General features: G+C 32.2%; 2 protein-coding genes across 5 annotated transcripts in view; both read left to right on the top strand.

Moving 5' to 3' along the window:
- The first annotated feature begins 1,477 nt into the window (after nucleotides 1-1,477).
- LOC108913346 (peroxisomal leader peptide-processing protease) lies at nucleotides 1,478-9,390 on the top strand. Of its 4 annotated transcripts, none has more exons than XM_018718889.1 (7): nucleotides 1,478-1,559; nucleotides 3,292-4,056; nucleotides 4,984-5,168; nucleotides 5,770-5,876; nucleotides 6,490-6,664; nucleotides 6,772-7,067; nucleotides 9,125-9,390. In XM_018718889.1, the coding sequence occupies exons 2-7, from the start codon at nucleotides 3,431-3,433 to the stop codon at nucleotides 9,212-9,214; spliced, it is 1,479 nt and encodes a 492-aa protein (XP_018574405.1). In that variant the 5' UTR covers nucleotides 1,478-1,559; nucleotides 3,292-3,430; the 3' UTR covers nucleotides 9,215-9,390. The 4 variants fall into 4 exon arrangements, with proteins under 4 accessions (XP_018574405.1, XP_018574408.1, XP_018574407.1 ...); XM_018718892.1 differs by having other exon boundaries at nucleotides 6,772-7,062; XM_018718891.1 differs by having other exon boundaries at nucleotides 6,772-7,062; nucleotides 9,135-9,390.
- A 3,804-nt stretch (nucleotides 9,391-13,194) lies between these two features.
- LOC108913341 overlaps nucleotides 13,195-25,511 on the top strand; it is a 55,855-nt gene continuing 43,538 nt past the window's right edge. The window contains exons 1-13 of the mRNA XM_018718881.2: nucleotides 13,195-13,485; nucleotides 13,616-13,947; nucleotides 14,005-14,205; nucleotides 15,104-15,363; nucleotides 16,473-16,713; nucleotides 16,781-16,963; nucleotides 17,029-17,225; nucleotides 19,334-19,568; nucleotides 19,672-19,826; nucleotides 19,936-20,091; nucleotides 20,654-20,864; nucleotides 21,161-21,419; nucleotides 24,436-24,491. Of these exons, the coding sequence (XP_018574397.2) occupies nucleotides 13,644-13,947; nucleotides 14,005-14,205; nucleotides 15,104-15,363; nucleotides 16,473-16,713; nucleotides 16,781-16,963; nucleotides 17,029-17,225; nucleotides 19,334-19,568; nucleotides 19,672-19,826; nucleotides 19,936-20,091; nucleotides 20,654-20,864; nucleotides 21,161-21,419; nucleotides 24,436-24,491 (2,458 nt within the window). The 5' untranslated portion in view covers nucleotides 13,195-13,485; nucleotides 13,616-13,643. The remainder of the gene's footprint in view (nucleotides 13,486-13,615; nucleotides 13,948-14,004; nucleotides 14,206-15,103; nucleotides 15,364-16,472; nucleotides 16,714-16,780; nucleotides 16,964-17,028; nucleotides 17,226-19,333; nucleotides 19,569-19,671; nucleotides 19,827-19,935; nucleotides 20,092-20,653; nucleotides 20,865-21,160; nucleotides 21,420-24,435; nucleotides 24,492-25,511) is intronic.

A 25,511-nucleotide genomic window follows, 5' to 3' on the forward strand; every position in this document is an offset into this window, starting at 1 on the left:
TAGTGAAGGGCAAAACGGGTCATTTTTAGGATTCGGGTCACCGGATCCGGGTCTCTTCAATGAGCCGAATCTATGATCCGGATCCCGGGTCGTCGGGTCGGTCGCTTCGTTCTGGATCCGACGTTGACTGAACGGTTCTGGTTGTGGGACTGTATTAGAATCTGGGGTATTAGTGCTGGGCGATAATATCCGATGTTTGGAAAGCATCGATGTTTTTCTGTCGATGGTTTGTCAATTGTCATCGATGTTAGAAAGTTCGAAACATCGATTCCAATATCGATGTTTGCCTTTCGATGTTACTTGCATACATCGCAAAAAAGAGCAGTTCTTTAGTAGTAGTAATATTTTATTTGACACAATTGACACAAATCAAATATAATAGTATATTACATTATAGATAAGCATAAGGCCGTTATATAGGTATATTTTATGTTTTCTTGAACCTTTTGAATCTAAAAAAATTGTTGTTGTTGTTGTTAGACATGAAGATCCATTGCTGTGGTGGTATGAAAGGAAAAATATATATCCAAAATTATATCATAAATAGCTATTATATCCACTTATCAAAAAATAAAAAAACGATTTAAATAAATAAAATATATCCTTAAAGGTTGCAAGGTAAGTTAGTAGAAAGATAGGTATCTAAATATCTACTAAATCCTATAGTCTACATTATTTTTCACATAATAATTCACTTGACATGAGAGAATAAAACTGTTTTTATTTTACTAAACAAAATCGAGCAGCTGATGGAAATAACGAGCCAATAAAATATATCATAATCATCTGATGTCACCGCTCTCGCTACTGCAGGTGGCTCAGCCGCATGAATGGGCAGAACGGGTCATCATAATGATTGATCTAGATGACCCGGGTCACTAAAATACACGAGTCTTCCCATCACTACATACGGGTCTCGGGAGCGGCGGCGTACTCCGTAAACCTCTGCGATCAATTTCATTACATAGTGCCACAGCACGGCCATACGAGATTAGCTGAGGTCCGCGACCCGAGTGATCCGACAGAACTTATATCGGGATTCGGGTCAGTCAGATCATCGTAAAGATCCGAATCTTTGATCCGGGTCAGACCCGACCCGCCCATCACTACCACCAACATAAAATTACATTTTTACGTCATCATTCCTCTTTAATATTATTTTGAGAAATTCCAACGAAATATTATAGGCAAAAATGTAATAATCTATGTCTATCTATGTTTAGTACCTATTTTAAACATTGCCAGTCCCATACTGACACTAACCTTTCCGATTCCATTTTCATGAAACTGAATCACACTACAGATAGAATGTATATAGAAAAGTTGAAGATGCTACGTTTTGTTGTTATGCAACCACTAATACATATGTAATATATATTTTGTTGACTACTTGAAAATAAAATTTAATAGTAGTAGAAAATAATTATACAGAAATATGTGTAATAAACGTACCTCGTTTAGGTATAGAGTTCAACGCTGTCAAATGTCAAGAATTTTATGAACTGTTATTAAGTTACACATAACTTGTTATAATTTTATAATAATTACAGGAGTCGGTGGTGAGTAGTTTTACTTTTTTGTTTTTTTTTACTATTCACTAAAGAAAGGATCCTCTCAATTTATTAGTTTCGTTGGCATATATATTGAGTCATATTTGGTACAAAAAAAAAATGGAAAAATTACTTGACTCCTCCCCATTGATACGACCCTGGAGAGTAGTTACTTACCAACATTGTTCAGCAAGACAAACTGACCTTTGTGTTGCCTTTGGATTACGTACGTGGTGGTCAAAAGAGTCATTTGATGTTATTCATAATCAACAAAAAAAATATTTGTTTGAAAAGCGTTAGGTAACAAATTTGTTACAGCTTAATTGATTTTGTTTATATTACTTACATACAGGGTGTTTCAATTAAAACTTCCCACCTGGAAAATATCGGAATTAAAAAAAAAAACAAAAACACCTGAGACACATCGACTTGCGTTCTATCCAGTGATTGGAAAGTTCTGATTAAGAAAATCACGCACAGCTATGGCATAATGTGGTAAAGCATCATGCTGGTGATATTATGCCACACATGCAAAGCAAAGATGTTATTATTGTATGGAAGAGGAAGGAAAACAATTTGAACATTTAATAAAATAACATTATTTCATTCATTGATATTTTGTCTTATTCTTTAAGTGGTGATTTTATTGTCATATCCAAACCAAAATTTAAAAAGTTGTATGTCGTCGTGAGTAGAATTGAAAAAGCTTTAAAATACAGTGTAACTCAACATAGAATGCCATTTAAAGTTTATGGGTATTTTGCGCCCTTGCCTAAGGGTTAGCTTCCAAGACACCAAAACTTACGCCATCACGTGCCCCCCTTGAAAAGAAAGTCGACATGTTCACGTTTTTTTTATTCCGGTATTTTCCAGGTGGGATGTTTTAATTGAAACACCCTGTATATTCTTTTGATTTGAGCAGTTTGAGCTATAGTTTAAACTTTTTGATTTGAGAAAAGAATTTGCAATGTTTATTAACTGCAGGTTTTCCAAAACAAAACATAGGGCTTATGTTTCGTGCTGCTAATTTCTTTGCACACAAATGACTGATGAAGTTTTTCTTCCTCTTGCAAATGTATTATTCTAATTCTTAACTCGTTAAGTTATACTTACAACAGCTTCTGTCAAATTCGGTTTTCCCAAGTAAGCCACTTCCTGGATAGTTTATGTTACATTACAGTTTTCAGGAAGCCGGTAACGTTTGATATTCGAAATATATCTGTAAACGACAATAGCAAAAATATCTCTATATTAAAATAGAGTTTTTTTTTTTCGTAATACATACAACCTAATTCAAAAAACAGAGCATTAAATAAATATCTACATAAGTACCCCTTATGCATTTTATCTAATCTTTGTTGTTAATCTGATATATTTTGAGATCTAAGATCTAAAAGGTACACATGCATCGTACACATGATTGTAAAAGTAAGTAGTGTAATTAACAAATTTACCTTCAAAAAACATTTCAACATTGAAAATATTTCCAATTATACAATTTGGTATACATACAGTGTCTCTCATTAAAAACTAAGATATATCCCTAGAATACTTGTAGGGAACACGATTTTTTATAAACATTGCGCCTCTAGAATCTAGATGCACTTGTTTTTCGAAAAATCACTTTTTTATTAAAAAATATGGTCAAGTAACTTTGCTCGCCACAAAAGTATCACTTTTAATCCTAATATAACGATATAGGTACTATTTTTAAATATTAACTACATATTATTGAATGCAGGAAAAGAATGTTACTACAACGAAGAATAGTAACTATTGAATGGCAACTGACTCGAACACGAGTAATAATACTTTAGAGGAGTGATGAGCATTAGCTCTTCGCGTTGAAGTTTTTTATCGAAATACATTCCATTTAGAGAATGAAATCGCACTTGGTACTGGTTGAAAGAGAAGACAAAGTCCAAAACACAGTTTTAGCATGTTCGGGTTTGATGTTGAATGACGATTACGTCATAATAACAGCGAACATCCTTTTTGATCAATGGCCACAAACAGTTCTCCAAGAATTACAACCGGGAAAATTAACGACGAACTTTCCAGAGAGCGATATTTCCTTAAATGTTGTATCGAAACAGGAAAAGTTGTACACTGTGAGAAAGGCAAAAATTTTATCAGCATTTATCTCTGACAACATCAAAAACTCTAACAAATATGTTTTCCAAAACTGGGCCATAGATTCTATAGACAATAACAGGAATATAAGCGAAGTTATGTCCTTATTTTTTGTACTAGTTCTTAGAGAAGGAGCAGGTATTGAAGGTTTTAAAAAAGTCCTAAAAGAATGGTGGAATTTGGTTATTACCTTGGATGTTAACAAGGGAACTACAATTTATACTAGGTCTGTCCCATTTGCGAATAGGAATTTTATGGACTCTGTGTCCAAAGGTATTGTTTCTAATATTTTCGGTAATTCGTCCTGCCTTATCCTCAGCGATTGCCCGTGCACTCCTGGAGGGGAAGGAAGTCCTGTGTACCTTTGTGATAGGTGAGTAGGTAATTGAAAACGTATACAAGAAATTATATAAAAAGAGCAACAGAAAAATAGGAACGAAATAAGACAAAAAAATTAACATAAATGTACAAAACTTACCGATTTATATTTTACACAGTCTAGAGTTTTACGTCGATATGGATTTTAATCGAATAAAAAATGTTTATGTGATGACTGGGACTACCCTAAAAATTATTAAGTAATCCTAATAGCCAACAACGGAAGTTACGATGTGAAATTGGAATTATCTATTAAATTGTCATTTTTGTCTATGCAATAAAAATAAGATTCAAGACATAGGTTATTTAAGAAAGGGAACAGTAATCTTACCATAGTGCGATAAAATCAATAAAATAGATCGTCATGTAATAAATTCATTCTTTAAAAGTTTATGTTACTTTTAATTTACTATAATGTTTCTTTGAGAAAACTGTTATTATATACAGACGTTTTTAAAATAATAAAATAAATATTAAAATATGTACCTACCTAGGGTACACAGTTGCCAATCATAACAAATACATAATGACAAACCAGTATCTAACAATTGTTTAATTTTCAGAAAGTGCGCTTATTACTTATTATATTTTTAATTGTGTATAACATTATTCTTTTTTACAGCAAAATGTCTTTTTATTTTTGATATATTACGGGCAAATCTACGTTTGTATTTTGATTCTGTAAAGAGGGAAGTTTGCTACATTATTGTGAAATACCTCGTAATCATAAAGCAACCTAAATCTAAGGCACTTAATTTAATTTAAATTATCTTGATAACTTTTTATGTAAAATATATCTAAATACAAAATTAGATGGCTAAAGCTTTATATTTTTATTATTCAATTGAATAATATTCAGTAAAGAATAATGAAACATCGCCACCCACAAAGGAAGGACTTTAGGCTTTCGTTGCATTTTTAGTAGTCATAACCCTTCAAACGAGAAAGTTCCTATAGGACTTGTATTATCAAGTATCAGCTGGTGGAGAGGAGAATGGGTCGGACTAACACTAATGGCCGATATAAAACCAATTATTTTAGAACTAGTAGATATTCCTGTAAGAATGTTCGATACCATTCGAAGCTTGGAAAAACCTAGAGTGATCGGTAAGTTACATTGCTTTTTATTCCAGACGCAAGACACTTCAATGGATTAGGGGCGGTATATTATTATTATTATGTAGTGATAGTCAGTCCTGAAATAGAAATGGCTTATGCACAATAGATAAACTACAAAGCAATAATCACGGGGAACTACTGATTCATTATTGTTATATTCGGTGCTTCCACAAATTTATGTAGCTGTATATTTTTAACCTTGAGGCCTCCATAATATTTCTTACCGATTTCATTAATCTTAGCATATTAATCATAAATATAGGTTTCAATGCGTAAGTCACATTTTCAATTTCACTGTAAAAAAATATTAAGTGTTTAAGATAAGTTACACCCATATGAGTAAATAAAATTTGTACACCCACATAGCTTTATTATTCTGCTTGAATTTAACCTAGTTGCGAATCCTGAATATCAAATAAAAGGAATTATTATGGAACTGGCACATTCATTCAGCAGTAATCACCAAATGTCTGCTCAGTCAGTCTGCGAAACAAACATTCCGACTTTTGCAATAACAACGTTGTATACATTTTTTAATTACTATTTGAACTTTAAACAAGATATGAGTCTTCACTCTCTCATTTTTTAGCCTCTCTTGAATGTTGTCTGGTGCAGATTTACAGCGGAAAACGTTGGGGCACCGCCGTTTTGCTCAGTGAAGAAAAAGGAATCTTTATCACTAATTCTCATGTTGTAGTAGGTATATTTCAAAAATTTGCTCACAACTCGAACTAAAACTACAATGATCTCTAAAAGTAATCCTTTGGGTATACTATTTGTACACTAAGAGAAATGTCAATGACAATGTTTACATAATCTACTACTCTCTAATCATTGAGGAAAGAGTAAATACCCAAAATATCTCTTTTTCTCGTGCAGTAATCTAGTTACATTTATTGGCAGAAATGCTAAAAAAAATGTACCTATTCACTTTCAGAAGGTACCCTCTTGTTCCAATAGAGCATCGACTTAAGATTGTGTTGTGTAAAATATTTTTTATTTAGTTTGGCCTATGATACTGTAACGCTAATAACAAACATTTCTGTTATAGTAAATATTAGGTCTGTTCCAACAAGAGTCAGGGATTGGTTCCGAACCGTCAGAAATGTGCATTCAACTAATTCTTGCGATATATTCACTGAAGACACATTTAGAACTTAGCTGGCCAAACATTTCGAACGGTTCGGAACCAATCCCCGACTCTTGTTGGAACAGAACTATTATCTTTATTGGTCGATTTCTCTCAGTGTGTACCAACTTTTTGTACCCAATTGTAAACCTACAACTTAATTGTAAAAAAAACTTTTAGGGAGATGCGAAAGTGTCCCTTTTTCATAAAGGACAAAGCTGTGATGCACATTCGATATATCGAACACCACAGGGTGAGGTTTTTGATTTAGCACTTGTGAAATCTGACCCAACAGACATTCTGGAAAGATTTCAATTAAAATCCGTTTCTATTTCGAGAAAAAATCACAAATCAGGTGAGTACACATTTCTTTAGTAAAAAAAACTTGTACCTACATATTATTAAAAATGCTATGTTCCTGTAAACTGCAGTTGGTTTTGTCGCAAAATTTATATATTGCAGGAGATACAGTATATTCCGCGGGATACTCGTTATTCCCAAGGGAATGCAATCCCTCCCCTACACTATCCAAGGGCTGTATCAGTCAAATCAACCCTTCCATGATAAAGACCACATGTTGCGTCCATCCTGGGTCAAGTGGTGGTGCCGTACTGGACCAAGATGGTGCTCTTCTGGGGATAATCGTGTGTAACGCCAAACTGGAGAATAATAACATGGTGTACCCGAGAGTGAATATGGCCATACCATTCTTAGCGATATATAAAACAGTGTCTGATTTCATTGAAAGAGAAGGTACTGTGAGTATACCTGGGGAGGGACATTTTGTACTGAATGATGATAGTTTTAGACCGATGTGTTCTGTTTGAATTTACCACAGTCTTTTGTACTCTTTTATGAAGAAAGACGATGATGGCTTCTTGGAATGAAGACATTAAATCAAACATCTGAGTTAAATTTTTTCAAAAAAAAAAATGTAATCGTTATTTTTTAAAGTGGTAATCGTTATTTTTTAATTTAAATTGTTAGCGTGTTAAATAACGTCAGACGATGTCTGTTATTTCAGTAATCTTTGTCTATGATTCGATGGGATCGAGAAGGATATATATTATTTAGATCAGTGCTTAGAAGAAGAAAAGAAAAAGGTGATTGTAACTGGATGTACAGAAATCAAATAAACTGTTATTTTAAAATTTAAACAGATAGAACGACATAATGGTTTAAAACTCTCCTCATTAACTGTTTCTCAGTATACAGGGTGTTTGTAAAAGTAGGTACAAAATTTCAGTAGGTGAAAGTAAAGTCTAAAATAGTAAAAAAAAGTTACTATAATCATCAACTATCATAAGTTTCATCAAAATCGGCGATTTAAATTCTTATGTTTATTTTCTTAGTTGTGATCTTTGTGCTTGACTTTGCACTTCATTCGATTATTTCCCAACTATGAACCATTATGCTTTTACTAACCGTGAATATGCCGATATGCATTTATTTCTGTAATGAAAATAGTCTGGCGTCTCAAAAAGAGTATCGGCAACGTTTCCTTGATAGAAGGCAACCTTCTGCAAAATTGTTTTGAAAAATTCATGCAAGAACGATGGAATCAGGAGCCCTAACTTCAAGATATCGTGAATTTGGCCGTCCAAGGAGGCGTAGGCATGGTTTAAACGAATTAATTTTAGGACTTTTTTAACGTAATCCTACTGCGAGTGTCAGAAGAGCGTCTGCTGATGATGGTTCATGGTTGTAAAAAAATCGAGTGAAATGCAGTCAAGCACAAAGATCACAACTAAGAAGATAAAGAAACGTAAGAATTTAAACGATAGCACGCGAAAGTGATAAACATTAGTATCGTTACAACGAAACTGTCACTATGAAAGATGCCTACTATGTGAAAATGTTAAAAAAAAGTTACTGTTCTGAGCCATGCATTATTTAAAAAATAATTATTTCTGACTAAACTATGCAGAATTCGAAAAAAAAGTAAGTAGGGACATTTTTTCTTCACAAAAGTCAAATTCATTAAAAAATAATGTTATTTGCTTGATAATTCAAAGGAATAAAAAAAATTCCAAAAATTTCTGTTAAGGGTAGTTAGAAAACTATCCTTATTTATAACCGATTTTGATGAAACTTATGATAGTTAAAGACCCTTGTAGTAGGATTATTACCTACAATTTTCATTCTGTTATCTTAATCAGAAAGAAAGTTATTTTAAATAATATCCAAAAGATAAGACTCCTTTGGAGGGCCATATCTCAGTAACGGTGCTCCGGAGGACCCACGTTTATAACAACTTTTTTTACTATTTTTGGCTCTACTTTCACCTCCTTAAATTTTGTACCAGATTTTCCAAACCCCCTGTATTATATGGCTTCTAAGATTCCAACACATGCATTGCCAAAATGACCCGCCACGTATGTTTTGATTTTAAAATTCCTAAATAATTCAAATGTGGTAAATGGTTTAGAGCAGCAGTCGGCAACTGGCGGACCGCGGTCCAGGTCCGGACCGCGAAAGGTAAAATACTGGACCGCCAAAAATTTTTTGAAAGTATAAATTACTCAAATAAAATATTTAAAAAATATTTTTTTACATTTGAGTGCCACCATTATGATTTTTTCTAGTATTTTATAATATGTGAGTGGTTTGAGTTTTTAGTGGTTAGTAAGCAGTTAAATTTTAGTGTAAATTAAAATAAAAAAATAGTAAGAAATATGAATTTTTTTCTGGACCTCGTTAAAAATTTTCAAAAGTATCCTGACCCCACCTAAAATTACTTGCCGACCCCTGGTTTAGAGGTTCTGGCATGTTATTTATTTTTACAATGAAAATAAAAAATAATAATTCAGTACAGTTTTTTACAGATCCCACAATTTTAAATAATTTACATCTGAAGAACAAAGAGGCGGAGATTATTTGGAAGAGAATCGAGGGAAAATTATAATTTGGATTTCCCATTTCTGTTGAAAAGTTATAAGATATGACCAACTACGTGGAGCAAAAACCGACTGTCTAATTTTGGGATCTAATCGTTTACTAATTGGAGACAATCCTAATGATATTCTTCTTTTAAATGTAGTGTGTTGGTACATTTTTGTTAATATATTTTTAGTAAAATTAGATGGTTTATCAGTATTATTCCTCTTGACCTCTATTTTCGTTTCAATAATATTATTCAGATATTAAACTTTTATATTCAAATATTTTACGTGGTACTTTAACAATAATTTTAGTTATCGCAATTTTTTTCTACCATATTCAAAAGTTTTTTTAAATAGTTTTATTATTTTCTCGCTTTTGTTAAAAGATCAAAAAATTTGTCTCTCTTTAAAAAATCAAATGAAGTCAAATAAAGTTCTTCAATAGCAGAAATTTAGGTATGATACAGTGTGTCTCGGATGGGGTACCGGACCTTTGCAAATTTTTTTATTGTATATTTTTCGAGAAAAAATTATTCTTAATAAAAAATTTTGCTTATCTTGGGAAGCCATGGGCAATAATCAAATATGTAATAAAACATACGCGCGTCCAAAAAATTTCAAAATGTCAAATTTTCGCTAAGCAAAGTGGCTTTAATTTTTGTTTTCGTTAAAAACTGTATTTAACAAAGTTGTTCGAAAACTCAAGAAATCCTTAAATACGGGGTTTAGTCAGAAAAGATCAATAATCACATTTTGCAAATAAGAAGACGCGATTCTTAACTTTTTCTCGGAAAATCAACAATAAAAAAAAGTTTACAAGAGTCCATCCGAGACACACTGTATCATACCTGAATTTCTAGACATATCATTTTTAATTTCTATTTTGGATAACTGTTTACTACTAGCTGTTTGCATATACTAGCATATTAGCAATTGGGAATCTTGGGTATGTGCTGTTAGATTTTGCATTTATTTGAATTAGCTGAATACCTTTAAAATAGAGTAAAAAAATAATGTTTCCGTTTTATTTGTCAAATACATACATAATGTTATCTCTTCTAGCATACATAATAAGGACAGTGTTAATCAATACCTAACTGCTCCGAAAATATTTTTATTATTCCAAAGAAACTGTAACTTTTGCGGTAAAGGCATGTTTATACGGGTGTAACCTGTACTGATAAGTCACAGTTATATTTAAAACACATTGTTTTATAAACAGAATAATGAACTGCATAAGCGAATATTAAATATACCATAGTTATTATCAGGTTATTGTAAAATCACTGCATTCAAACAGAATTAAACTCGAAAGTCAGTGTGCAAAACCAGCAAATGATAAAGGCACAGATAAAAATATACCGATAAAGAGGAATGAACAGATAAGAAATAACGTCCAGTTCTATTTTCTGTTGATCACGGCATACTTATTGCTTCAGTGCTACGCGCAAACGGCGTTCGCCCCATTCACCGACCACAAAAACTATGTTATTTTTTGAATACATTTTATTGGAAACCATAGCTTTGTGTTACGAAAATATGTTGGGTTTATTACTGCGCACTCCATCCTTAAATTTCTTAAACTAAAGACTTCAGTTTTGTGAAATTCAAGAAACAAACACTTAAAGGTGAGTAAAAACCGTGGTAAAAACAAGAAGCGTCTTTAGTGTATGTGTGTGCGGAAACGTTCAAAAGTCGTACTCCCGTTGTCAAAAAAATAGATAGTTTTCCTCAAGGATATTTGTATATATTATAAATTATAAACATCCTTGGGTTTTCTTTACTCCAACCACTGAGAACAAAGAAATGTGTCTATGACCAAAGAGGACATATTAGTTTATCCTCTTTGCTATGACTATATGAATTACCTAAATTTGTTGACAATGATTATTGTCTGTAAAATTTGTATGTTTTAAATTGCGCAACTGTGAACAATAATGCATTCGAAATACTGAAAAAAAGTGAAACACAACTTGTTCCTCGTTTATTTTTAGAATTTTATCAAAACGGAGATATCGGATCGAGATATGTACGTAAATGACAAAATCAAATACATCGATAATTTATGTGTATCAGTTGATAAATACTGTAACCAAAATCAAAATACCTACCTGACCCATCCCAGAAAGCCCGGTGCCCACTTCAGAAAAAAAGATCTAGTATCATCTTTGTCATATTAGCAAGTCGGTGACTGCGTGCTTCTTTTTTCAAAACGTATGAGGATGGAAGCCGCTGATCGCGATCCTTCTTTTTTTAGAGGTCTCCATATGCCACACCAAGATAAAGTAGCTGTAGCTACGCCTATAACAAGGATCTTCGTCGTAGTCAGTCATACAGTGTTGCCAATGTTGCCATATGCTGATTTTCTAATAGGTATATGTCGCTAAAAAATACAGGGTGTCTCATAATTAGCTGCCAACCTTGAACAGGCCGATTCTATGATCAAAACTAAGTAAAAAAGATGAACATGGGTCCGGAAATGCTTCCTAAGGGCACAGGTGTATATTGAAGAGGGAGGAATGGAAATCATTTTTTTGCAATATCTCTCAATCGCGTTGTGATAAATGAATGAAATTTGGTATACACAGCTAAATTTTGATGAGCAATTTGATGGACTAATCCATTTATTTCCACAAGGTCCATTGGGGTGGGTACGGGGGGCCCTTGGTACTTTGCGTGTGTAACTTTTTCATCTTTGACTTTTTAACAAATTGGACAGCAAATTTCGTTTTCCCGAACTGTTTTACGTTAAAAAGGTACTCTTGTTTCAAATCGTTATCTTTAACGGTTTCTGAGAAAATCGCTCTTGAATTAATCCCACTTTGGTCAATTTCATAGTAATTTAAACAAAAAATAATAATAATAATTTTCCTTTCCTCTCTTTTCCATTTAAAGGATTAATTTTTATTTAATTTAATTTTTTATTATTATTTTTTTATTAAAATTAGATTAAATTTAAACAAAAAATTTTTTTTGTTTAAATTACTATGAAATTCACCAAAGTGGGATTAATTCAAGAGCGATTTTCTCAGAAACCGTTAAAGATAACGATTTGAAACAAGAGTACCTTTTTAACGTAAAACAGTTCGGGAAAACGGAATTTGGTGTCCAATTTGTTAAAAAGTTAAAGATGAAAAAGTTACACACGCAAAGTATCAAGGACCTTGTGGAAATAAATGGATTAGTCCATCAAATTGCTCATCAAAATTTAGCTGTGTATATCAAATTTCATTCCTTTATCACAACGCGATTGAGATATTGCAAAAAAATTATTTGCATTCCTCCCTCTTCAATGTGCCCTCTGCCCTGTGCCCTTAGGAAGCATTTCCGGACCCATGTTCATATGAACTTTTTTACTTAGTTTTGATCATAAAATCGGCCTGTTCAGGGTTGGCAGCTAATTATGAGACACCCTGTATATAATTACATATTTAGATTAGCAACATCAGCGAATAATATTAAGAAAAATAATTGTAAACATATCTATTCGATACAACGTTCTTATCAAGACTATAGGTAGGTGCATCCTAGAAAGAATAATGTTATTTTTTAGAATTATACCTGCTAAAATTACTTATATTCTCGATAATGGGGCGTTTGCTGCCTTTTTAGCTATTAATAAAAAATGAAACAATGTGATAAAAAACTTGCATTGATTTGCTTTTGTATGAAATCATTATTTAACTGAAGTTTAAAAAATATAAAACGAATTTGGCGGACAGCTGTGACCTGAAATTATGCATAGACCTTATAATGACAGTAATATTTTAATTGCGCCATCTGTTAATATTAATAGGAAGCTCAACTAAAAATAAAACTTTAATAATTTATTTACAGTTTTTAACGAAATTTCTTATAAGGTTCGCATTAACTTTCATTGTACAATTAGGTATATTAACTGATAAACGCTACATATATTTTTTTTTATGTAAACAATTGATTTGAATTATATACATCTGGCAACACTGTAGTCAGATGTCGCTTTGGATTGGTTGGTGTCTAGTATTATATTTTTTGTTGTGTCTTATGTGGTTGTGGTTGGTTGTTATTGTTGGTAATTTAATTACTAATCAGGCAACACTGGTAATCACACTTATCAAAATCAGGAATGAAAAACGACGTAGTGTTATTAAAAGAAAACAGATGTGACGTAGAATAATAAACTGTGTCATTGAAAATAGTACCTAATTTCCAATGTTTGCGTTATCGGACTATTGCATTTTGCATTTGTGTTTGTATATTTCATAATCTGGAACAAATTCCGCTTAATATACTAATTTCAGTCTTCACAAAGGTAATTCTCTTTTTTTAATTTTCAACATATAAACTGTCAAATCAAATCTATGTAATAAAAATCTACTTGATACCTTGGTGGAAATTCGTAAAAAAAATCGACTCAAATGATTATATTTTCTTTGTTACAGCTCTAGCGTTTGTACCGAAACAATCACGATGCTCCTACTACAATTGAAAGTTGTCGTCTGGAAAAACTTGATAATAAGGAAAAGACATTGGCTGCTGACTATTGTAGAGTCGTTATTACCTATTTTATTATTTTTATTAATCGCTTATGGAAGAAGTAAAATTACGGGACTAAACAAAATCGAGATAACTGAGGTGACATACAACTCTCCCCAAATATTGCAGTACAGTGATTTAGATGTGAGTGAGACAAGAATATACTTTACCCCCAACACTGAATTTTACCAAGATATAATGAAAAGAGTCCAAGTTAAATTCCAGATGTATAACAACAGTAAGTTATTTAAGTAATTGTTACTTTAAGGATATGAAATGAATTTCTCATTTTTAGATATTAAAGGGTTTCCTTCAAACGAATTGTTATTACATTACTATGCCTCACACCATAATAATACTGTCATTGCTATTATTTTCAATGAAGAAGACCAGAAAAACTTTGATTATGTGATGAGAGTACACCAAGATTATTATTCAACGGATGTAAATACAGCCGAGCTTTATAAAAATTCGTTTAATTTTGAACCTGGTACAGGTAAGCAGAAATCGTAAAATATTTAAAAAAATTAGTCTAATGAAATGTAGCTTTAATTTTATTTGATATATTATCTGTATGTTATTTTTTTGTATGAATCATTTTTATCGGTGTTTGGGGCTTGTGAAATAAATGAATAAAATAAAATAACATTAAAATATTGCGGCATGTAAATGAAGAGTGTATGTTTGATAATTGTACATAAATAATACATCCTGTTAATTAATGTGACTAAATTTGTTGACCGTGACTAGTTCCTGTCATTATGGGTAAACCCATTGTTTAATATAAAATAATTATAGTCAATCATTTTTAATGTCCTGATTCACTACTTTGATATTTTGTCAATACAAATTCCATTTTTATTGTATTGAAATTTTCAGCTCTCATTGATATTTGAATTCTACTTAATATTGGAAACAAATTTTATTAATAATATTTTTTATATATATTAAAATAAGGCCATTTTAGTCAGTGTGTTTTTTAATTCCCCAGTTTTTTCAACTCAACATACAAATTTTTGAACTATTTTTCAAAATTTCAAGACAAGCAAATATGTTTGTATTGTCTTTTTGTCGAAACTTATAACGCAAACAAAAAAAAATTAAACCTGCGCAAGCACTTCTATTAAATCCTGTGTATACGTTCAGGTTTCAACAAAATTATGGTACTTGCTGCTATAATAAAACAAATTTGCATTTCGAAAGCAATAATACAATAAAACATAATTGTCGTATAACCTGAAAATTATTAAATTGTTTTGCTGGTTGGGATGTTTTTGTATTTTCGAATGGATATTTCGCTTCACTAAGCTCGGCAAAATAACTTCCATTCTTGAACGCAAAAGTACCGTTTCACGTTCTAGATACAAAAATAATAAGTTTCTCCATAATTTTAGGAACACCCTATTACTATAAAGGATACCTGTCTGTTCAGAAAGCTCTGGATATGGCGTTCATAGAGCAAGTGTCTGGAAAAGATCTAGAAAGTAACGTAACTGTAATGGTACAAGAATTCCCTTATCCGCCACATAAGCAGGATTCTGCCCTCACCACCATGTTCTTAACGTTTCTACCCATCATCACCCTCTTCAGTTTTATTTTCATCTCGCCCGCCGTACTAAAACGAGTCGTAGAGGAGAAATACTCTGGAATAAAAGTAAGAATATAACAGTACTATTTACTATTTCCAAAGTAAACGTTTTTATGAGCTAGCGCTGCAGCTAACAATAATAAAATAGAAACAGGCAATTGAAAAAGATGAATATGTTCACGCTGTGCGAAGCAATAGGCCACCACATTTTATTAAAAAAGTTAGAAAACTACATTTTAAGCGAACATTTCTGTTATGGTTAAAAGATAAATTTTCTAAGAGAAATAATAGAGAAAATAATGAAAATAAATAATACCATGCCACTATCAATATAATGAGTATGGAATACCTCGGTGAAGTGTACTGTGGCCATTTTTATTTTTATAAATAATATTTCTAGCAGGCTTGATTTTAATTATTAGTAGTCAATGGTGGAAAACAAGACTAAATTGCAGTAATTTCAATTCAATTTCAATCCAACTTCAGGGACTAACTAAACTTTTACATTTCGTGAATTAATTCATGAAATCAATTAGAAGAAATTGGACAAGTGTAATACACCAAATTTGTTGTCAAATGAGTATTAATCGATTCATAAAATTCTTCACAAATTAGCAAATGTTCGAATTTCTGTGTGTAGTTCAGAAGTACCAACAAATAAATAGTGAGGTTAGGTTATTCGTTCATGTTTACTTCACTTGTTTTCATAAAGAGTAATCCTTGAACTGCGACACAACATAGTCAAATGGCTGCCAAAAATTTTACATGGCTATAGTGATTTTAGAAATAATTGTGGCGACTGTTTGTTTGACTTGTAGTTACTTAATTTGATTCTTTATATAATGCCAGTAATTATTTACACAGTCGCTTGTTTAAAGCTAAACTATGAAATTTCTGTTTCGTATCTGCAATAAAAAATATCTATACTATTGTTATTTTGTAGATGAATTTAATTAAAAACTTTAATTATATAGCAAAAAAAAATATCTAAAAAATATTTTTTTTTGAAAACTTGTAAAAAGTCGACATTTTCGTTAAATTTTCAGTTGACAAAGTGGGTCTTTTTTGTCATCTAGCTGCAAGAGACTTTTATGTTCTAGATCGCCAAAGTCAATATATTTTTTAATGATAGGATTATAAAATTTGAAAAATGGATTATCGAGTTTTTTTTATAGGAACTTTTGAAAATGGTAGGTATGAAGTCGTGGATGCTTTGGCTCGGTTGGTTCATATATGGGATAATACCGATGCTGTTCTCCATTCTATGCATAGTGGTGTTAATGAAAGTGCCGTTATTCGGCACCGAATATCCCCCCATCGAACACACGGACGGTTCCATTTTGTTCGTCTTTCTGCTGTTGTATTGCATGGCCGCCACAATTTTCTGTTTCGCCATCAGCTCGTTGTTCTACAAACGTAAGTAGAAAACGAATCTTGTTTCTTAGGATCATTTTGAGATTGTTTTTGAATTTTCGTTTTATAGCGTCGGTTGCCATGGTGGCGGGTGTTCTGGTATGGATCTTGTCGTATTTTGTGGCAAAGTATGGATTAGGGCTCGAGGAAATGGGCACCAAGCTGTCTTGGAGCTTGAACATGGAGTTAATTCTGTTACCGAACATGGCGCTGCATTATGGGTATCTAGCGATATCCGGTTATGAAGAAAGAGGTAAAATAAATATGAATAATGGTGAGAATATCGAAGAATATTACACATTTTTCATTTTTTTTTAGATATAGGCCTTCAATGGAACAATTTCTATAAATCTAGCAGTGGGGGCACCGATGATGTTACTATGTTGAACGTTTTTGTGATGTTGATAATAGACATGATCATTTACATGGCTTTTACATTGTACATGGACGGACTGAATCCGGGAAAGTACGGCGTTAGAAAGTCTTTTCTATTTCCGATCCATCGCTTGCGCAAGGTAAGAAACAAATAAATGTCTTGGAGGTGATTTCAGACTGTATTTAAAATAATTTTTCCATTTTCGTGGTGTATTTTTCAAAATTGTTTTTAAGATTCTGATACATCTCAATGATTGATTCATTTTGACACTTAAAATGGCAATACTATACAGCGTGTTTCTTAACTCTACCGACGCAGAGTAGACACGTGTAGAGAATCTTAAAATATGTACATTTTTATGTAATTTTTTTTTGTTCTACACTAATGCAAACAATTAAAAGGTCAAAAGAATTTCCGAAATTTTTCCGTGATTTTTGACATACTGTATTTAACCCTTTCACTGCTCCAGACGTATATATTCGCTAAAAATTTATAGGGCTCAAACTGCTCCAGACGGATTAATTCGCACAAATAGTCAAATTGGATCAGGCTGCTCAAACTGTATATATTCGCAACCGTGCGCATAGTGACTCGGTTATTGCAATTGGTAAGGCGAATTTTTGCGGACGAGCTTATACCGAATGTGACAAATATTTTTATGGAAAGAGGTACTGGTAATAGTACCAAGATTATTCATGTTTCTTTCAGTTTCTATTTAGTAGATATACTGTATTTTCTTCAAAATAAAATCGTAAAATTTATCGTAAATCGTAATTTAACACAACATAATGTAAAACTATAAGTGGTCTAACTGCTCCAGACGTATATATTCGCACGCGATAAACAATCGCGCACGGCGCGTTCAGACGTATTGCGCAGCGAAAGGGTTAAGTGAAAAATGGTCATATCGAGAATTAAAAAAAGCATTTTGAAGCCCTAAGATTTTAGTTTTTAGGTCTTTCGGTCGAAAATTTTTAGGAGCTACGGTTATCATGCAATTCTAAGAAATACCTAGCGCGACAAAAAATTTTTGCAAATTTTTTTATTTTTTTTCCGAGTTCACGGACTTGGAAAATTTTTTTTCAGGTAATCCATTGCATGGACCAGCTAGGTTGTTTATTCAGCTTTAATTTCCTTTTTTTAAAATTTCGATACGACCATTATTCATCGAAATATTGGACTTTTAATGGAAAAGGATCCTTTTGTCTTCGATTCTTTTGTCTTTTGTCCATCGACTTTAATTTAATATAATAATAATAACAGAAAAGCCGAATCATGCTGGAAACAATTGGATTTTGTTTTCTTCAATATCCGAAAGATTTTCCAAAGAGAAAAAAATCTAAAATTTTTCGAAAAATAATTTTTATTTAAATCAAGTTATTTGTGGTACAAATGTGAAAACCCCAAAAAAAAATTTTTTTCCATTTTAATCATGATTATGAACTGTTTAAGCTCAAAAAACGTGACCCTTTAATTTTTTTGAAAAGTTTGTTTGAAACAAAGAAACGGTTCGCTAGATCGAGATGAAACTTCACAGGGTTCTTCTGGGTATATCGAACTGTAAAAGTCATGCTTAACATTAGTCATTTCGTGAATATTTCTAATTTAGAAGTCAATTTTCTAAAAAAACATAAATTACTCTTTTTTTCCCATTTTTTTAAATTCGTGTAAAACGAAAAACAAAAATATTCGAAAAGTTGCGGCAGCATGTTATAGGACATTTATTACAGTTTTCGAAATTGCTCTTCAATTCTCTGTACGACCATTTGTCGCCAAAATATCGATGATTGAAGACAAAAGGACCCTTTTCCATTAAAAGTCCGATATTTTGATGAATAATGGTCGTATCGAAATTTTAAAAAAAGGAAATTAAAGCTGAATAAACAAGCTATCTGGTCCATGCAATGGCTTAGCTGGAAAAAATTTTTCCAAGTCCGTGAACTTGGAAAAAAAATGAAAAAATTTGCAAAATTTGTTTGTCGTACTATATCTTAGAATTGCATGATAACCGTAGCTCCTAAAAATTTTCGACCGAAAGATCTAAAAACTAGAATCTTAGAGTTTCAAAATGCTTTTTTTTAATTCTCGATACGACCATTTTTTACTTAAATACAGTCTGTCAAAAATCACTGAAAAATTTCGGAAATTCTTTTGACCCTTTAATTGTTTGGTTTAGTGTATAAATTTTATTATTCAATATTTAGTGTTTTTGTCATGTAGGCTTAATATCTTATCGTTCGATTCCAGTGGGTAATGGGTATGTGTACCGTCGAGGACAAACAAGGAACCGAACCCCTTCGCTTGAAATATGTCGAGGAGGGTAAGGGCTTGGGGAAAGGCATAGAGATACAAGGCCTAGTGAAGCGCTACGGGAATAAGCTGGCCGTAAACGATTTGTCGCTCGATATTTACCAGAATCAGATAACTGTGCTTCTCGGCCCCAACGGAGCAGGGAAATCGACGACAATGTCGATAATTACAGGTTGGTAGATTATAGAAATCAACTTGAGCGCTTGAACTCTCATTATTATGAATTTTATCGGATGTTTTACTCTTTAAATTGTTATATCATTTTATGCATTTAGGAATGCTTGACATGACCTCGGGCAGTATAAAAATGAATGGTAAAGACATAAGGAACAACATGGACGAAATAAGAAAGTCCCTCGGCTTGTGCCCCCAGCACAATCTTTTGTTTACAGATTTAACGGTCAGTGAACACTTGCTGTTTTTCGCAAAGGTGGGCCCATTTTCTTTTATTTTGAACATATTTTACAGTACAATAATAAAGACGTTTCTTCCGTTAATTTTAATGACTAATTTTTTCTGGATTATACTTTTTGATTTAGTTAAAGGGCAAATCGGCGGAGGAGGCTGAGAAAGAAATGCTGGAACTGTTGGAGAAGCTACACTTGTTGGACAAAAAGGATGCCATGGCCTGCACGCTCTCCGGAGGGATGAAGAGGAAGCTGTGCCTGGGGATGGCTATCATCGGAGGATCTGAGGTGAGGGTGCTTGTAACAATATTTTAAGCGGTATCAATTTTTTTTTTATTTGAAATAAAATATATTTTTTGGTGTACTTTTCGCAGCTTGTTCGATTCACTGCATTGATAAAATCACTTTTTTGCACTGATGTTCATTAATTTGAAGTATAGGTCCTAATTGATCGAAAGAAACGTATCGAAAAGGAAAAACTTCAAAAAGTCGCCCTAACTGACAAAACTAAAACAAGCTGTCCCAACCGTATCTTTTTTGTAGGATTATTTAAATTTTTTTTATCTTGTGAGATCAAATTTTTATACGGTGCAAGAAATAACACTCAGTGACTTGCAAGAACCTATTACCAATAAGTGATGATCATTTTGAACAGCTGTTATAATTATTGTTCATGTTTTCTTCTGTTTTTGCCTAATAATTATTAGATTTGTTTAACAACATTTCGTACAATTTTCAATTTTCAATTTCTTTAAAGCCTTGATATCTTGAAACGATTTGTACCACTGTATAACAACACCTTGTGTAATATCTTTATGAAATATGAATTAATGAGGTTAACGCCACGTAGATCCTGATTCTGGACGAGCCCACATCCGGCATGGATCCGGAATCTCGACGGGAACTGTGGGACATGCTGCTTGCCTGGAGGAGAGAGAAGACCATCCTGATCACCACACACTTCATGGAGGAGGCGGACGCCCTCGGGGATTGGATCGCCATTATGGCCAACGGCTCGTTGCAGTGTCACGGAACACCCATGGGACTGAAGAAGGAGTATGGTGAGTTTTCCGAAAGAGGCGTCGTAAATTGATTAAGAAAGTCTACTTGTATCGATTTTACTCGTTTCAATTAATGTTCTCAGTCGGTAACGAGACACCGACGGTCAACTTTACTAGTGAACAATTTCCGGGTTGGATGGGACGTTGTCGGCGTTTCGAGAGACGTATCTCCCGCTTGTGAATAATGACACGCTCGAAACCTCACAGGCCCAAAACGACAACGCGGCAACCAGCCCGGAAGTCATTCAGTGCCACGGAAGTCTGCAAACCAACCATAAAAATTTTATGTTTATCAGATACGGGCTACCATTTATCTTTGATGGTTAAAGACGACGCCACGACGGAAGACAAGAACAAAATCAAGAACTGCATTCTGAGCGACATCGATATGGCGGAATTCAAAGATTGTTACGGGAATAACATGGTCTTCTTGTTACCGATGGAGGACAACTCGAAAATCGCCGGCCTGCTGGCCACTCTCGAAGAGGACAAGGAGGGCCTAAAAATCGAGAACATATCCGTCACGGTTACCACCCTGGAGGACATATTTTTAAAGTAAGAGATATTCCGCGGTTGTATTAAAATATTTCAAACACATAGGCAACCAGCAATACATTTTTATAGATTTTATTACACGGTTTGCCTAAATATGAATTAATGGACAAATGACAGACTTTCCTGTATTTTCTATAAAATGGAGTTAGTTTGAAACTCGAATTACTTTTTGTTGTAACAAAATTTGTAATTTTCCGCTTTTGAACAAGCCGCATCGTAAGTTACAAATTTCTTTGCAGCAAAAAGTAATTTTAGTTTCAAACTACGACCATTTTATAGCAAATCTGCGTTTAGTCTAGGCGGTATCTGTTTTAAAAAGGGTATACTTGGGTAAAACGCATATGTTCAGAGATTTTTGCTTTAACGGCTTCTAAATAACATCAGAAATGACAAAAATAGACAAATATAGAAGAGGAAAAAAGTTTTGTAACTAAATTTTGATCAAGATATAGTTAGTTGCAATTCGAAAAAATAATTATTGTTATTGCAAAAATCGGAAAAATCATTTAAAAAATTGCAAAAAAGCTAGTTTATTTGTAATTTTTTTCGGACACTTGAATAATATCTAGGACCTTCATACTTTTCCCAATTAAACTTCTTAGTGCATAGAATCATCACACCAAATTTCATCCAATTCGGTTCGATAGTTTTTACATAGTAATTGTTTAATTTTCTTTTTTTCAATTAAAAAATTTTCAAAATCAAATTTCTAAAAATCTGAAGCCTTTGCATACCTGAAAATTTCGCCACAAAAAAAGAGCTCTCGAGCTTTAAAATGGTTTTTGAGAAATTCAAATCGGACAATTAGGTGAGCCGCAGTGATTGTTTAAACATTTTCACAATTTTCACGCTTAAATACAATTGCAATAATTTAATGTTTTTTTCAATTTTTTTTTTTATTTTAAAATATGGTTTGAAAGCACTCGGAAAGACGAGTATTTAAAAAAAAAACTTGATGATCCGCCCATTATTTTCAGAGTTATAGCCCCTTAAAGTTAACCCTTATTTACATCAAAACTATGAGGGTATAAGGGCTGTTTTTGGAACTAATAGTTTTGTCATTGCGAGTAATTTCCAGATATAATTTTTCAAAATTTGCAATCGCGGGCGTCCCATTTAAAATGTCACTCAAAGATATTCAGTGGAAATAGACGAGTTCGAAATCGATTTTGAAGAAGACATGTCAGAAGAAAGTGCAAGTGAACTCGACAATCAGATTTCAGAGTCGTTAGAAAATGATATTTTGCAGTTGCAGACGAGTAAAAGAATTAAATTAGATTAAATGTAAATAAAAATTGAAATAAATAGTTTAAAATTTGAAAAATCATGAAAACTGTTTATTGAAGTATCTAAAAGATTCTTATACTTTTTTATATAAATAAAAAATAAATTTTAGATAAATATTTTAAAAGTAGGTAAACGAAAAAATTAAAATTATAATTATTCACAATTTACTTTTTTTTTTAAAGATTTTTGAGAAATTTATCGTACAACTAAAAATTAATACCAATTTTCAGTTGTTTATTTAAATAATTATTGTTTAAACAATTTTATAATATTTAAACAAACTTACTAGTATTGCCTGGTGCAACATGCAAAAATTTTGGTCATGAAAACTTGGTAAATAAATAAACATAATAAATTAATCATTTTTTAAAGTAACTGTTTATCGGCATATCAAAAGTCCAATAATTAATAATAAAAGGTAGTTGAAAATATGATAATTGAATTTTTTATGTTGCGAGACATCGATTTAAAAAAAAATCATCGAAATTGGTCCATTAGAAGCTGAGATAAGTGAAGTTTTTCCGAGCGTCGCAGTTTTGAGCTCGAGAATTCAGATTGGAGTAGCTGTGTGTTTACTCCCCCCCACCACTGATACCTCATTGATTTCACGCTGTCTTGAATATTTTTGAGTAACATTTTAAATGGGACGCCCGCGATTGCAAAATTTCAAAATTTATATCTGGAAAGTACTCGGAATGATAAACCTATTAGTTCAAAAAACAGCCCTTATACCCTCATAGTTTTGCTGTAAATAAGAGTTAACTTTAACGGGCTATAACTCCGAAAAAATATTGAGCTGATCATCAGGTTTTTTTTTTAAATACTCGTCTTTCCAAGTATTTTCAAACCATATTTTAAAATAAAAAAAAATTGAAAAAAAAAACATTAAATTATTGCAATTGTTTATAAGCGTGAAAATTGCGAAAATGTTTAAACAATCACCGCGGCTCACCTAATCGTCCGATTTGAATTTTTCAAAAACCATTTGAAAGGTTGAGTGCTCTGCTTTTTGTGGTGAAATTTTCAGGTATTCAAAGGCTTTAGATTTTTAGAAATTTGAATTTGAAAATTTTTTAATTAAAAAAAAAAAATTAAACAATTATTATGTAAAAACTAAAAACTACTCGAACCGAATTGAATGAAATTTGGTGTGATGATTCTATGCACTAAGAAGTTTAATTGGGAAAAGTATGAAGGTCCTAGGTATTATTCAAGTGTCTGAAAAAAATTGACAAATAAACTAGCATTTTTTGCAATTTTTTAAATGATTCTTTCGATTTTTGCAACAACAATTATTATTTTTTGGAATTGCAACTAACTCTATCTTGTTCAAAATTTAATTGCAAAACTTTTTTTCCTCTTCCATTTTTGTCTAAAATGAATAGTTGCTAAGTTGTCGACGAGAAATCCAAGAAAAAAATGATTTTTTTTACAAATTTTTTATACTTTTTTGCAATAACAATTATGCCCACGTCTTTTTTTATTTGCTTAGAAAAGTTATCATTTCTGATGTTATTTAGAAGCCATTAACGCAAAAATCTCCGATCATATGCGTTTTACCCAAGTATACCCTTTTTAAAACAAATACCGCCTGGACTAGTTAGAATGGCAGAAAGTCTGTTATTTGTGCATTAATTCATATTTAGACAAACCGTGTAATAAAATCTATAAAAATGTATTGCTGGTTGCCTATTTGCTGTAGAGCCCTCTTAAAATGTTTTTATTATAGGGTGAAGATGCAAAGTGAAACGAATTCCAATCACGTCCCCGCTCTGAACGCTGAAGGTATTTATATTTTCTTTTTAACGATTAATGTGTGGATCTGTTTGAAAAAAAAAACATTCAGATAAATGTAGGATATTAGGAAATAAATATTCTGGTAAAGTTATGTCTGCAAATCAAGATAATTAAGTTACCTTTATTTTTAGTTATTTTCATTTGTTTTTACATGAATATATTAGAAAAGAACATTTGTAAAAATCTCATATTGAAATCAATTTAATCGGATATAGCATTAAAATATATGTATTCACGTGCTCTTAAAGTAACTATAGCTTTTTGCGTATTTTGATTTGGCAAATTCAATATGGCGCCTTTAACACCCAAAAGCCACTAAACTTCACAAGAAGACGGTACTAAAGATCGCACCGCATTACTTTTTTTTTCTTTTTTTTTATTGATTTTTCTTAAATTTTTAATTTTTTTTTTTAGTAAAGTAGTCAAAGTCCGACAAAATGAATGAAAATAACTTAAAGAAAAATAAACTTTATCATCGTTAATCACAAAAACAAAGTGTCTGCAAACATACATTTGCATGAATATTTTTTGATGAATCCAGAGTCTTGTTGGTGGAACATGGTGACACCCTGTATATAGGGTCTAACTTTGAGTGGGGGTGATATTTATACAGAGGCTTCCTTTGACCTTTAGAAACGCAAAAAAATAGTTTATATTTTCAAATTCCGTCGTAAAAACTTAATTTTTTTTTAAATCTTTTGTTAGTAATTTTCATACCCCGCTGCTGGAGAACATCAAGTAACGGCACGCTTTAGTCGCAGTGTATGCACATTTCCACACCATTCACCACTTTCGAGTTACTTTTGTCGAGAGGGTGTTCACCACACAAACAGTATTTAACAAAGTAACCTAGTAAAAAACTCGGGCAGTAATCGATAATGTTAAATGAAATACACACAAATAAATAGTCTGTTGATGGCTTTCAGCGATGAAAAACATTCAAATTCACATTTAGATGCCAGACTGTCTCCAAATGCGGAACAACTGATGCCCTTTGCTTTGTCACCG

Source organism: Anoplophora glabripennis, unplaced genomic scaffold (assembly GCF_000390285.2).
Source record: "Anoplophora glabripennis isolate ALB-LARVAE unplaced genomic scaffold, Agla_2.0 scaffold426, whole genome shotgun sequence".
In the NCBI taxonomy this organism is placed as follows: Eukaryota; Metazoa; Arthropoda; class Insecta; order Coleoptera; family Cerambycidae; genus Anoplophora; species Anoplophora glabripennis.

Excerpts from the sequence above, each read along its gene's own strand:
- LOC108913346 (XM_018718889.1), top strand. The coding sequence starts at position 3,431 with ATGAAATCGCACTTGGTACTGGTTGAAAGAGAAGACAAAGTCCAAAAC. Across the intron at positions 5,877-6,489 it reads TCACTAATTCTCATGTTGTA|GGAGATGCGAAAGTGTCCCT; the intron begins GTAGGTATATTT and ends AAAAACTTTTAG. Across the intron at positions 7,068-9,124 it reads TCATTGAAAGAGAAGGTACT|TTTTTTACAGATCCCACAAT; the intron begins GTGAGTATACCT and ends AATTCAGTACAG.